At 38.1% G+C, this 13,002-nt stretch overlaps 1 protein-coding gene across 2 annotated transcripts; it reads left to right on the top strand.

The window, feature by feature from the left end:
- The first annotated feature begins 13 nt into the window (after nucleotides 1-13).
- Nucleotides 14-8,188, top strand: LOC116204660 (DNA mismatch repair protein MSH4). Of its 2 annotated transcripts, XM_031536851.1 has the most exons (25): nucleotides 14-199; nucleotides 642-845; nucleotides 953-988; nucleotides 1,084-1,196; nucleotides 1,381-1,426; nucleotides 1,653-1,699; nucleotides 1,865-1,972; nucleotides 2,229-2,304; nucleotides 2,420-2,492; nucleotides 2,609-2,754; nucleotides 2,832-2,917; nucleotides 3,448-3,587; nucleotides 3,706-3,845; nucleotides 3,925-3,975; nucleotides 4,276-4,339; nucleotides 4,758-4,901; nucleotides 4,980-5,047; nucleotides 5,175-5,233; nucleotides 5,403-5,559; nucleotides 5,784-5,836; nucleotides 5,927-6,025; nucleotides 6,517-6,631; nucleotides 6,718-6,840; nucleotides 7,088-7,279; nucleotides 7,885-8,188. In XM_031536851.1, exons 1-24 carry the CDS (start codon nucleotides 140-142, stop codon nucleotides 7,250-7,252), a joined length of 2,373 nt encoding a protein of 790 aa, XP_031392711.1. In that variant the 5' UTR covers nucleotides 14-139; the 3' UTR covers nucleotides 7,253-7,279; nucleotides 7,885-8,188. The 2 variants fall into 2 exon arrangements, with proteins under 2 accessions (XP_031392711.1, XP_031392712.1); XM_031536852.1 differs by lacking the exons at nucleotides 14-199; nucleotides 642-845; nucleotides 953-988; nucleotides 1,381-1,426 and having other exon boundaries at nucleotides 1,093-1,196.
- Nucleotides 8,189-13,002: the final 4,814 nt, after the last annotated feature.

Raw genomic sequence — 13,002 nt, 5'->3', positions numbered from 1 at the left:
TGGACCCGGTTTTTGAGAGCCGGCAATATGAAATTTAGTAGCAGACGCTAGTTGGCGCGTGTTTCCATTGCCATCACGAGACGAGAAGCTCAGCTAGCTGCCGGTGTCAACATCCTTTCTCCGTCACCGTCCGGCGAACATGGAAGACGATGAGAGATCGAGCTTCGTGATCGGCCTTATCGAGAACAGAGCGAAGGAGGTACTCCAGTCGGTCTCTTCGTTAACTTGCATCCACTGGTTCACCGAGAAAAATGCAGAAGAAATTTGACTGAACTTCACTTTGGCCTTATGGTTCCGATTTCACGAACTTCCCGACCGGTAAACTCCGACTGCATTTCGGACCAATCGTGCAGTTGGTGGAAATTGAAGTTCGATTGTCCGAATGAACTCCTGTTTAGTGTATCACTAAGCTCTCTGGTGTGTTTCAACGGTTCCATTTTCTGGAATTTGAGCTTCTGATTGCTTAATGAAAGTGCTACGAGCTGTTAAAAGCTGTTGTTATCTAGTGACTGAGTGAATAGCTCGAGTTGGAAGACGAAAGTTGTTATTTCTGTTTAGGAACTTTCTGAGTGCATGATTGATCATGGAATCAGCAACGTTCGTAATTGGCGAGGAAATTTGAAAGACAATAGCTTGTGCAGGTAGGAGTAGCTGCTTTTGATCTGAGATCAGCATCACTGCATCTTTCGCAGTATATCGAGACTAGCAGTTCCTATCAGAATACAAAAACTCTGCTGCATTTCTACGAGCCGATGGCAATCATAGTTCCTCCTAATAAGCTCGCACCTGATGGCATGGTTGGAGTTTCAGAACTCGTGGATAAGTTTTACCCTTCAGTCAGGAAGGTGAAGCTAGCTTTTGCGTAGAATATCGTATCTTTTCGGTCCGTCCTGTGCCTTCTATTATGTGCTTCTGCATTTTGTTCGAACACGTAACTGGCTTTTATATTCAGGCTGTGATGGTTCGTGGATGCTTTGACGATACTAAGGTTAGACATGCTCTTTACCCCAGAACAATAGTCAGGACATTTTACTCCCGAGCATTCTGAACAGCCCAGGGTTTGATCAGCCTTTTTGGTTTCAGGGAGCACTGCTGATAAAGAATTTAGCAGCAAAGGAGCCTTCAGCACTTGGACTGGATACTTATTATAAGCAGTATTATCTCTGTTTGGCTGCCACTGCAGCCACTATCAAATGGTGATGCTAGTATAAGCCTGCAATATTTCCTTCCTTTGATTGTCAAGGCATCTCTCCTTAGATAAATGTTATGTATAGTCTCTGGAGACTACATAATTATATGTTCAACACTGCTCATGTTAGATTTGCCATAAAAATTTGATCTCGTGGTTTCTGGAAATTAAAACTCGATAAATCTTGACAGGATAGAAGCAGAAAAGGGTGTCATCGTTACAAACCACTCATTGCTGGTACATGTTCCCTGACATGTCTAACCTGTCTAGGTGGTACCATACATGCATGTAAATTAGCAGTTATACTTTCAATTGCCGATTATGACATGGAAGAACTATTGCACTATTTTTGAATAGTTTTTCCTCATTTGAATTATTTCTTCTCTTATCTTAATAGATCATCTGTCTAAACCTAGAATTTGCTTCTTTCTTCTGTGAAAATTTTTATTCGGGTGATTTTCAGGTGACTTTCAATGGGTCATTCCATCATATGAACATTGATGCTGCCAGGTAATTACCAGTTGATCTGATTGGTTAAATATGTATCGTCTTTGTTTGATTTAAGAATCAGAACTTCATCCTGTTTTTTGTCCAGTAGGAGAGGCATGCTTTCGATTTTTAAGCATTTGTGCCTATTTCTTTGTTATAACAAGCTCTACTCTTTTCTTTTCTCAGTGTACAAAACCTGGAAATTATTGAGCCATTCCACTCTGCCCTTTTGGGCACAAGCAACAAAAAGAGAAGTTTGTTTCACATGCTTAAGACAACAAAGACTATTGGAGGGTATGTACATAATGTTTCCGAGTTGTAACCACTTCTCACTTTTGCTCGGAAAGAATTACTTCCTGCAAATTTAGTGGCTCAGAATTCTCTTTCATGTTTGGGGAGGAACAAGCTTTTCAGATGAAGAATTTTTGAATAAATTTTGTGTAACTAGGGTCTTCATAGATATTCCCCTTGCAGTTAATATGGAGTTCTTACTTGAGTAGTCAAGACGGCTCTTTCACTCATCTCTCACACTCTATTGAACTTTATCTAGAACAAGACTTCTACGAGCCAACTTATTGCAGCCTCTAAAAGATATTGAAACTATAAAAGCTCGTCTTGATTGTCTGGTTAGTCTTGCTAATGTTTCTTTCAATTTCCGTACTAGCTTTACTTGTGGATGTAATAATCTCTGGAGGCACTTATGTAACTCACTGTTCTCAAAATTCTATCTTTTGATCACAGGATGAACTGATGAGCAATGAAAAGCTGTTCTTTGGGCTTTCTCAAGTACTGAGGAAATTTCCTAAAGAGACAGGTTAGGACAGTGGAAATGATGCAAAGCCAAGAGGGAGAAGCTTGAAATTTTATCAGTTTTACTTAATTTACATTTTGTTTTCATCTGAATGTGGGTATCTTTTGTAATCTTTTCAGATAGGGTGCTCTGTCACTTTTGCTTCAAGCCAAAGAAAGTTATGAATGAGAGCTTGGGAGTGGATCATGCAAGGAAAAGCCAACTGCTTGTATCAAGCATTATCTTACTCAAAACTGCTTTGGATTCTTTGCCTTTGCTCTCTAAGGTAATGCTGTTTTTCTCTTAATTATATATATATATATATATATTTAGAAACTAAAGAACATTTTTCTACAACTGTAGGTACTAAAAGAGGCCAAAAGTTCTCTTCTAACAAACATTTACAAGTCTGTCAGTGAAAACGAGAAATATGCTGCAATTCGAAGAAGGTATCCTACATGTTAAATGCATGGTAGTAATTGTATCCTCATCCATTCAAGCATGTCTACATAAAAGTCGCTGGTGCATGCCCATGTAGCGCACAAAAATCAAACTGTATATCTCATAAGGCCTTGATAACAGATTTAATGATCTACCAAGAAGAAGCAATTAGGAGATATGTACCGGATAAAATCAAGTGTAGCATCTTAGCGGAAAATACCAGAAGTCGTTATTAAATCTGTTTTGAGAGGCAGATACAAGTTACAACACGAACTCCAACTTTGTTCTGTTTTAGCGGAAATCTTAAGGAATTGGATAAATTTATCCTGCAGCATGCTTTGGTGAGTAATCCAATGGAGTATATGGAGATTACATCTGAAGACAACTGGTTCCTATGGTGGACTGCCCTTCTGCCATGATTCCCCAGTTTTAATCATATTTATTGTTTATTTGATCCGTCAGGCTTCTGTAACCAGTAGTGTGACATTCAATTAATTACAAGCTAGTAAATATAACAAGCAAGCTGCATCTTTTTCAGAATTGGGGAGGTAATAGATGAAGATGTGCTTCACGCACGGGTTCCTTTTGTTGCCCGCACGCAGCAATGTTTTGCTGTCAAGGCAGGAATTGATGGTCTCTTGGATATTGCTAGGAGATCATTCTGCGATACTAGTGAAGGTAATCATTTACTGCTTTCCCTATCTTGTCTAGTGCTTCTCTTGTTTAGTTTACTGTTAAATCTAGAGTTGCGATCATTGGCATAGCCATACCTGACAGGTTGTTTGATTGCTGACAGCAATACATAATCTCGCAAACAAGTATCGCGAAGAATTTAAGCTACCAAATTTGAAACTGCCATTCAATAATAGGCAAGGGTTTTACTTCAGCATTCCGTATAAGGATGTTAAAGGAAAGCTTCCTAGCAAATTCATACAGGTTGTATTGTGCGATAGCATATTTGAAACATAAATTCTATCTTTCTGGATTGGTATCTTACGTGATTATCTTTCTTCAGGTAATGAAGCATGGGAACAACATTCATTGCTCAACTCTGGAACTGGCTTCGGTAAGTAACCCAAATAAGTGAGTTTTCCAACTTATTTTGTTTGATATTTTTAGCTACGTTTCTGTCAGTTTGCAAAGAATGTTGGCAACTTGAAGTATACATACAGTAAAATGACTATATCTGATCCACATGCACTCGCTTGTTGTGGTTGAAGATTTACATATTGTTCTTGCATCTGTATTGTTGTGTTTGTATATGTCAGTTTGGTATGGTATTTATGAGTTCATGGCCCTGAGGCCTCCTACATGGGAACTATTGGAAAGATCCTCAACATACATGATGAAAGTTTGCACTTTGCAGCTCAATGTGAGGAACAAGTCCGCTGCAGGAGAGTGTTTCATACGAACAGAAGTGTGCTTGGAAGGTTTGCTAGAACTCAGTCATCTTACATTAATTTCTTGAGCTTCAATGATTTCACTGGTGAGGAATCACAATATTTCTACCTGCATGCCAATCTAAGTCTTAAACATTAACACAAGAAAGCATCATTATCTGATACCAGACCAGAAAAAGTCAAATCTTCAGACATTGAACTGCACTGGATATGTTGGCGTACATAAGAACAGCCGATCTACTTGTCTAAGACTCCTAAGCAACTGTGTATTTTGTGAGATAAATGGATTGAAACCATTATACTACTGAGAATTTTTCAATGCTTTCATATCAGATTGCTAAGCACCGTGAGAATAATTTTTCTCTGCTTCCAAGGCTGCGAAAGCCAGCACAATTTTTGCATTGCTTGATCTTGTTTCTTACTATAATTCATGTAATACGATATGCAGCTCTAATAGATGGCATAAGGGAGGATGTTTCTGTTCTCAAATTGCTTGCAGAGGTTTTATGCCTTCTAGACATGATTGTCAACTCATTTGCTCATAGCATATCCACTAAGCCTGTTGATCAATATTCCAGACCAGAATTTACCGGTAGGTTAACTTTGCATTTTCAGAGAATATCCCTCTTTAACTTCTGTGAAAATGACTGATCCTGCCTATATATAACAGATCATGGACCATTGGCAATAGATGCTGGAAGGCACCCTATCCTGGAAAGTATACACAATGATTTCATTGTATGTTCATTATCTTTCCAATCAGAGATATTACTGCCGTGAGATCAATTTTTATTTCTTTCCCTTCATATGAAGTTTGTAACTTCATATAATTAAATAACTAAGTGACTTACATTTTGTTTTGCAGCCCAACAGTATCTTTCTTTCCGAGGCATCCAATATGCTGATTGTCATGGGTCCTAACATGTAAGGGACACTGACATCATGGCATTTCCGAAGGATAATTTGGCACATCGTGTTCAAATAAATTGATGTTTACGTGGCGAGGATGAGAATTTGACCTAGATGTAGGTTTATATTTTTACAGTGCGTGATAAAGATGTTTACCAGGTATTCTGCTCTCATGTACGTACAGGAGTGGGAAGAGTACTTATCTCCAGCAAGTGTGCCTTATCATCATTCTTGCTCAGATTGGTTGCTATGTTCCTGCTCGGTTTGCCACTATAAGGGTCGTTGATCATATATTTACAAGAATGGGGTCGATGGACAATTTGGAGTCGAACTCCAGTACGGTAATTGCACTTCTACTCTGGACGGCAATCTTTCAGAAATGTGGAAGTAAATAATTTCTGGCAGTACATTCTGAAATATGGAGTAATCTTTGACTTCGACTATAAGGCAACCCAAAGTATTGACTATGTCCCGATAATTCCTTATTTTACATAGAGACGTGGCATCTTACTAAAATTATATTGCATATGCATTTGTTTATGCCTAAATTTTTCTTCTTAAGCAGTTCATGACAGAAATGAAAGAGACTGCCTTTATCATGCAAAATGTCTCAGAAAGGTATGGTCGCCGTGTGCTTGCAGGGTAATTGGTCTGTCCTTTTGAAAAGTAAATTCTCATAATATCTTCTTGTGATCTGTCTTGAATCAGGAGTCTGATTATCACAGATGAACTAGGGAGGGCTACCTCGTCCTCTGATGGACTGGCCATAGCATGGAGCTGCTGTGAGTATCTGTTATCACTGAAAGCGTAAGCCCCATACCTAACTTAATCTATCATTATAATCATTTGAACAGAACTCACTTAAACCGGCACACTAAAGTAAGATTTACAAAAGTAGAAACCGCACCTAGTCTAAGCTAAAGTACGCGGTGTATCTTAAACTTAGGCACGCACATAGGACCAAAACCAATAGGCTCATTTATGGCAAAGGGCATTCGTGATGATAGCGTTCAGAACTTGAGATGTGTGTGGCTATGCATAATCTGATATTTGATCTGTCTTTAGTAAGTTTGGAGCTCCCTAGTCCAGCAACTTTCAATAGTTATTTCAGAAACCCCAGTTGACAAAGCATGCCTTCTCTTTCGGATTATGCTGCAATAAAATCACTGCCATCTGAATTGAGGTTCATTCATGAAATATTTCCTTTCTGAAACTTTAAGGCACACGTTGCTTACAAATTTCAATTGTAGACATGCACTTCCGCCTTGAAAATTAATACAGCATTATCTATTCAACAGGTACACTATATTTGCTACTCATATCGAGACAATGGCCGAGTTAGCCACCATTTATCCAAATGTGAAGATTTCTCACTTCGATGTGGATGTAAAAAACAACCGATTGGATTTCAAGGTTATACTCTGTATTTCCTTGTTCTTTTGCCCTTGATTCCATTTGGAATTGGATTTCTGATATTTTTCTTTCTATTTGAACTCCAGTTTCAACTTAAGGATGGTCCGCGATATATTCCCCACTATGGGCTTCTATTAGCCGAAGTAGCAGGGCTCCCAAGCTCAGTGATTGAAACAGCCAGAAGTATCACATCAAGGATCACACAAAAGGTTACTTTAAGAAATCTGCTGACTCTGGTTACGGTTTTTCTTACGTTTACAAAATCTTTTGCGTATGTGCTAAAAACTAGTTGGGGAATGCTAAAGAAGCCTCATTTTTCATAATATGCTCTCCTATAGTTTACTTCTTATGGCTGTGTTGATAAGAAACATTAATTAGATCAACCATAAGATAATATTCCAATTCCCATGTACATTCCGTGATCCACCTCTCCTTTTTCTGATTACCAATCTCCAGGAACTGAAGAAAATGGAAGTGAACTGCAGACAATATCATCACATTCAGATGGCTTATCGAGTGGCTCAGAAGTTGATATGCTTGAAATACTCGAGCCATAATGAAGAGACAGTTAGGCAAGCATTGCAGAATCTCAAAGATAGTTATCTTCAAAGCCAAGTCTAGACTTTGTTGCAGCTGAAGAAGAAAAGGGTAATTCTCCTGCTTGACTATCATTTAAAAAAGAAAACAAAAAAACAACAGCAGCAAACATTAAATTCTAAAGGTCACGATTGTCCCGGAGAGAGGTGCTCGCTAGAATTTGCAAACTCGAGCAGTCAATGCATAGGGGATTAGCAGGCGCTGATTAACAGTGCATTGCACATGTACATGAGCTGTATATATAAAACTGGAAAATGAGGTGTAAGATAGTTTTCTCATATCATCGTTGCTTTTGTTTCTCATTCAGATCCTTTGAACCCCCCTAATCGGCTGGATTTGGTGTTGTATACTGTAAATATATTTTGACATTGAATAGAAACGACACTTATCCAATAAAGAAAAAAAGGGAAAAGAAATTGAAGTCTGGTCGATTTCTGGATTCACGGATCAAACTACGCTTGCTCGATGATGTCTGGTCAGCACTTTGGTTGACGAAGCTACAACCACGAAAAATCTATTAAGGCATACGTAGTTTCACAATTGACTAATCTTTAATCTTTGACTCTGGTCATTACGAGGGGTGGACGAGCTGTGATGATATGGCTTTTAATTTTTCTCGACGAGCGGTGTGCTGATTGTTGTCTCTCTTTTTGCAGTTTTGCCGATCAAATTGGAGGAGGGCCGGACAAGCATGCTGCAGCATAAGTTGGTAGATAACACGTTCTGCCGGGATCAGCGGTCTTTGATTGCCCTGTCCGGAAACAAGGAATTGGAAAAGTGTGTCTTCATGTTGTAAAGTGGGTTGTAAATACATAGTTCTCAGCAATCATCAGATCATCAATAGATAGAGAATAGAATTTTGATGTGGATTTGGTCGTTCTTGCTTTCGCCAGTAAACTTCAGCCTCGGATTTTTCCTAGACTAGAATTAAGATATAGTGAAAAATTCTTATTGCACCGAGAACAGAAATTCGACCTTTGCTAGTTTCCGAGATTTTTTGTGCCCTTTCAAAAAGAGAAGAGTTGATTGTGTCGTATAGCCTAACGTTTGAAGGAATTTTTAGTTCTAGTCCAAATTTAATTTTTTACCTGAGATATCCCAACGTTAACGTGTTGGTTTCACATCTAGCCCGACGCTAACTTTCTGTCAATTTTGGACGGAAAGTTAGCGTCGGGCTAGATGTGAAACCAACACGTTAACGTTGGGATATCTTAGGTAAAAAATCAAGTTTTGACTAATACTAAGAATTCCTTCAAACGTTAAGCTATATGCCGCAATTATCCCAAAAGAGAAAGGCAATAAATAATAAAAAGGATAAATTACACTGGTGGTCCAAAAAGTTTTACAAATGTTTCAATATGGTACAAAAAGTTTTTTTTGCTACTTGATGGTACAAAATATTTCAATAGAGTACAAACCGTCATGTTGCCATTGACGCCGTCAAGTCGACGCTGATTGTGCAAAATCGATTTTTGTGGAACGTTACATGATAGTGCAAAATGTTTTGAAGTTGTAACTTAATAGGTACAAAATGTTTTACGTAAGTTACATGATGGTACAAAATTTACAGTCTTGTAAAGGACGGCTTGATGGCGTTAATGGCAAGATGACGGTTTGTATTATATTGAAACATTTTGTACCATCAAGTAGCAAAAAAAACTTTTTGTACCATATTGAAATATTTATAAAAAATTTTTGGACCATTAGTATAATTTATTTATAAAAAAAAAAAAAAAGAAGAAGAAGGAGAAGACGTCCAAAGATAATAATCTAAACTTTTTGTCCCTAATAATTTCAATCCTCCTATTTCTATCCACTCCATTACACATCCCACTGAGGTCCGATGGTTCCATTGGCGTAGTCTCTATCCTCTAGCAAGGTCTCCAGCGTCAGAATATTGCAGTCTCTGCAAACTCACCGATAAAAACTCAGTCCCGGAAACAAAATTGAGCAGAAATTCCATAAAAAAGAGAATATTTTAATACAATTTTGCTACAGTAATTTGGATTACCTCAGTCTTTCTTCGCGATATGCAGGCAGAGTGCACCACAATTGCTATGGTTTATCTCTTCCAGTACGCCTGATTTAGTAAGCATAAAACATATCAAAAGCGCAGCTAATTTATGAATTAAAGGAAAAAACAAAGAGAGACAAAGTTTCAATCTTACAGTTTTAGTTGTGAGAGGAAAGAATCTGCAAGTTGGTTATTACTGAGAGGAAAACATAAAAACAAAGTTTCAAAATACATCCAAAACATATTAACTTAAAAAATAAATAAATGAGAATGCTAATCAATCTCTCACTTGTAATTTTCCATGAGGAGGTTAACTGCTTCAACAGCTTCCCCAAGAAGTTCTTGAATATCTGATCTACTCATAAAATCAATTATAGCCGGGTCAAGGCATTCCTGTCAAGATCATCAACATGATCATGCAAGTGTTCTATCGCATTTCTCCAAAAGCGCATTTTACTCGCACCACTGGTATATTTATTTTTGGGGAATCTTCGTCACCAAATTCGTCGATGCACGGGACTTCACATTTTGTTGCCAACCTTCCGTAAAACAGGCAGCATTCCTTGGGTCCGCCTTATATCGACATTATACTAGGCGGGGAGTTGCCTGGAGAAAGCTGACTATTTCCTCCGGCTCCCAAAAAAGAGCGGGATTGAGATGCCAAGCTCATCTCTGGCTCGACCACCGCACAAAAAAAAATATATACATATATCGGATTCCAAAATTTCATTAATTTTGACTAACAAGTTAAATAACAAAGATTGACTAAGAATATACCTTTGTTCAAGTTGAAGTAGGCACAACCTATAGATGTCAGGAATTTGCGCGGCCCGTGCATTTATCATTCAATATGGGTAATCCATCACGTACATGATCAGTAAGTGCAGGTCGTCACAGTCTTGTTCTCGTACTTGAAGATATGTAATATGTTTTTTCATATTGTATAGAATAGCTTGTTTTCCCTCTTCCCCACGCAGCTCTGGCATGATTGCTATACCATGGTAAAGATTCTCATGGTATAACTTATTCTCATGCATTCGCCGCACTGCCATTGTAAAGGCCCGGAAGAATCTAATAAAATCTTTTCTAATATGAAGCCACTACGTTGCATGAGTGGACCTCCAGTGATCATGCTTCTCGCTATCATACATGGCTTGAAGCCAGTCATGGAAGTCGGTCTCCAGCCGATCGGCCGAGAGATTGACCGTTCTTTGTCCCAGAAGTGAACCCTGACACAATCCGGCCTCTCACATTGCTTCTGATCAAGGAAATATTTCTCATTGGGACAGTACCAGCAAGTTACTGTGGTGTAGTTAGCTCCTAATCTTGGCTCCATAGTACAGAATCGTGTGATTGCAATTTGGAGCAGAGACCAGGGATTGTAAGGGACAATTGGTGTATAGACTATCGTTGCTTGTTCATCTGCCCCCAAAGAATAGTGCTCCGATTCTGGCGTTGCTTTTACTTGGGATGTTGCTCGGGCAAAAGAGCGCAATGAGCTTGGGCAGTGTGGGTGGCGGAGCGCTCGCAAGCATCGGAAGAGAGAATGCTCTTTCGTTATAAAGGTGACCATTGTACACGAAGGGATATATATCCAGGCCGCTTAAGGGAAGTTCCTTTTTTTTTTTCAATAGATAAAGGAAAGTTTCCTTTATTCTCCAGTAGTTGAACACGTGAGGAAACGAAGGAAACTGAGGAGGAAGAAGGATGACCGAGTACCGTTGGAGGTAATATCAAAGTTTTTTTTTTTTTTGATATACTAATATTTCACGCGCAGATAACCACCAAACATGTTCAACAATAACGGTCTGCGGATACATAAGATAAGAAGATGGAACCTCTTCCTACAGCTCGATGGGACCCAATAATCCGCTGCATACCAACTACATCTAGCTCAAATTCTCATCCTTGCCGTGTAAACTTCAAAGCATATACGATATATGTTTTCTATAGTTATAGGTGTATTCTCTTTTCTGCCAGTTTCCCTTGCATGTATATCTAATATGCTCCTATTCCTTATACAAAGGAAACACAAGTAGAAGGAAGAGGCAGAAGCAGAGGTTGACACTGAAAAAGAGCTATCACAAAGAAAAAAAGGGTAAACAAACAACTTGAAAAGACTCAGGTAACTTCTGCTTCATTCGTTCATTCATTTTTTGTGCTTCACAATTTTCCTAAGGTTGTAGATTTAATGCGTACTGAAAGTTATCCACAATTCCAGCAAGAGTTACCAGGAGATATCTACTCCTGCATAGATCGAAGGAAAATAACCTGAAGATGTGGAAACAGTAACCTTCTGAACTTGGTGACAGAAACATGAGCATGAAAAAAATCACCCAAGTTGCAACAAAAACAAGACCTCTATGGGGAACTGGGACTTTAAGCTTTATTACTTATTTATATTTTCTTTTCCCAGCTCTTCTTCGACCATAAGGATCCAAACCTCTGCACATCCAAATGTCCAAAGGCTGCTCAAGAAAGTAATACAGTGACTGAATTTACACAAACAGATATATAGTCAATAAATTAGCAGGACAGAGAATAATACAAGAGAAAGCCTAACAAGGACATGTGCCGTGTTAATAATTTCATTGCTATGAGTGTACCTTTTTATCCTTACATCCACGGTATATATTTAGAATGCATATTCTATAGGGACACAATACGCTTTTTACTTTTTTAGAAACAATATAAAACGAAGTAGGTGCTTTTTATTGCATTGTTTGTGCTTAACCATTCATCTACTTCTTATACAAAACTAATGCAGCTACTATTGTTTATGAAGTATATAACTCTTCTACCATCAAGTATTTCAGCACGACTGTCACGTTGTGATATATAGGGCACCGTCTTGAATGAAACTTCAGCAATAATATTGCAAAACTCTGGGTAATTGCTTAAGAAATTATTGTTAATCGAGTTCTTAACTTATAAGGGGGGAAAAAAAGGCCAACAGATATGGAAGGATATAGAAGGAAAAGAAGTGTACTACATTTTTCAGGTTAAAAGGAGGTTCCTCTTATCGCATCTTTGACATTTTGGCTTACACCAACTGTATTAATGAAACAAGCAGCATAAATATCAAGAAAAGCAACAAATTTCATGACTGCCAAGATAATTCAGCATTTTCTAGACCTTATATACTGTACAGGAAGTAGTAACACTAATGTCTTGAATTTCGGAAATAAAGAAACCTGCTGGGGTTTATTTCACTGAGTTGCACTTCCCAAACTTATAAAAGTAAAAGGAAGCCCCAATTTCTATGTTTCATTGATAAAAGTAGCAATATATATTTCCACGTACTGAAGTTCTGTAGAGTGCTTTTTTTTTTTTTTTGCCCCCTTGCTGAATGGTAAATTGAGTGCACTATATGAAAGTAGTTTTGACACAAAATATAAAAAAAAAAAAATTAAAACATCTATACACATGAACCAACATCAATCATCATTCTCCGAAAGTGACGCCAGCTAGGGATTTTCTTCTCTTCAGTCACATTTAATTCAGGGACAGAGAACAAGAGCAAGCACCCACAATTGGCACTAGAAATGTATTCTTCGAAGATAATAACATGGCAAATTTCGTTTTCTTACGCAAAAAAGAGTGCAAGAGAGCGTCAGAAAGACTGATTTTTACTTTTAAATTTTTTTTTTCCTGCATGTGATATGGTCCGTGTATATCTTTTGCAAATATCTGTGCAATCAACGAATGTCGTCGAATAATATAAAATCAGAAGCAACAAAAACTCCCAAGTCCCCAACAA

This window comes from Punica granatum, chromosome 4, assembly GCF_007655135.1.
Source record: "Punica granatum isolate Tunisia-2019 chromosome 4, ASM765513v2, whole genome shotgun sequence".
Taxonomy (NCBI): Eukaryota; Viridiplantae; Streptophyta; class Magnoliopsida; order Myrtales; family Lythraceae; genus Punica; species Punica granatum.
The sequence above is the reverse complement of the archived record's forward strand: the minus strand, read 5'-3'. Positions and strand labels throughout refer to the sequence as shown.

Excerpts from the sequence above, each read along its gene's own strand:
- LOC116204660 (XM_031536851.1), top strand. The coding sequence starts at position 140 with ATGGAAGACGATGAGAGATCGAGCTTCGTGATCGGCCTTATCGAGAAC. Across the intron at positions 200-641 it reads TCGAGAACAGAGCGAAGGAG|GTAGGAGTAGCTGCTTTTGA; the intron begins GTACTCCAGTCG and ends TAGCTTGTGCAG. Across the intron at positions 4,902-4,979 it reads TTCCAGACCAGAATTTACCG|ATCATGGACCATTGGCAATA; the intron begins GTAGGTTAACTT and ends TATATATAACAG.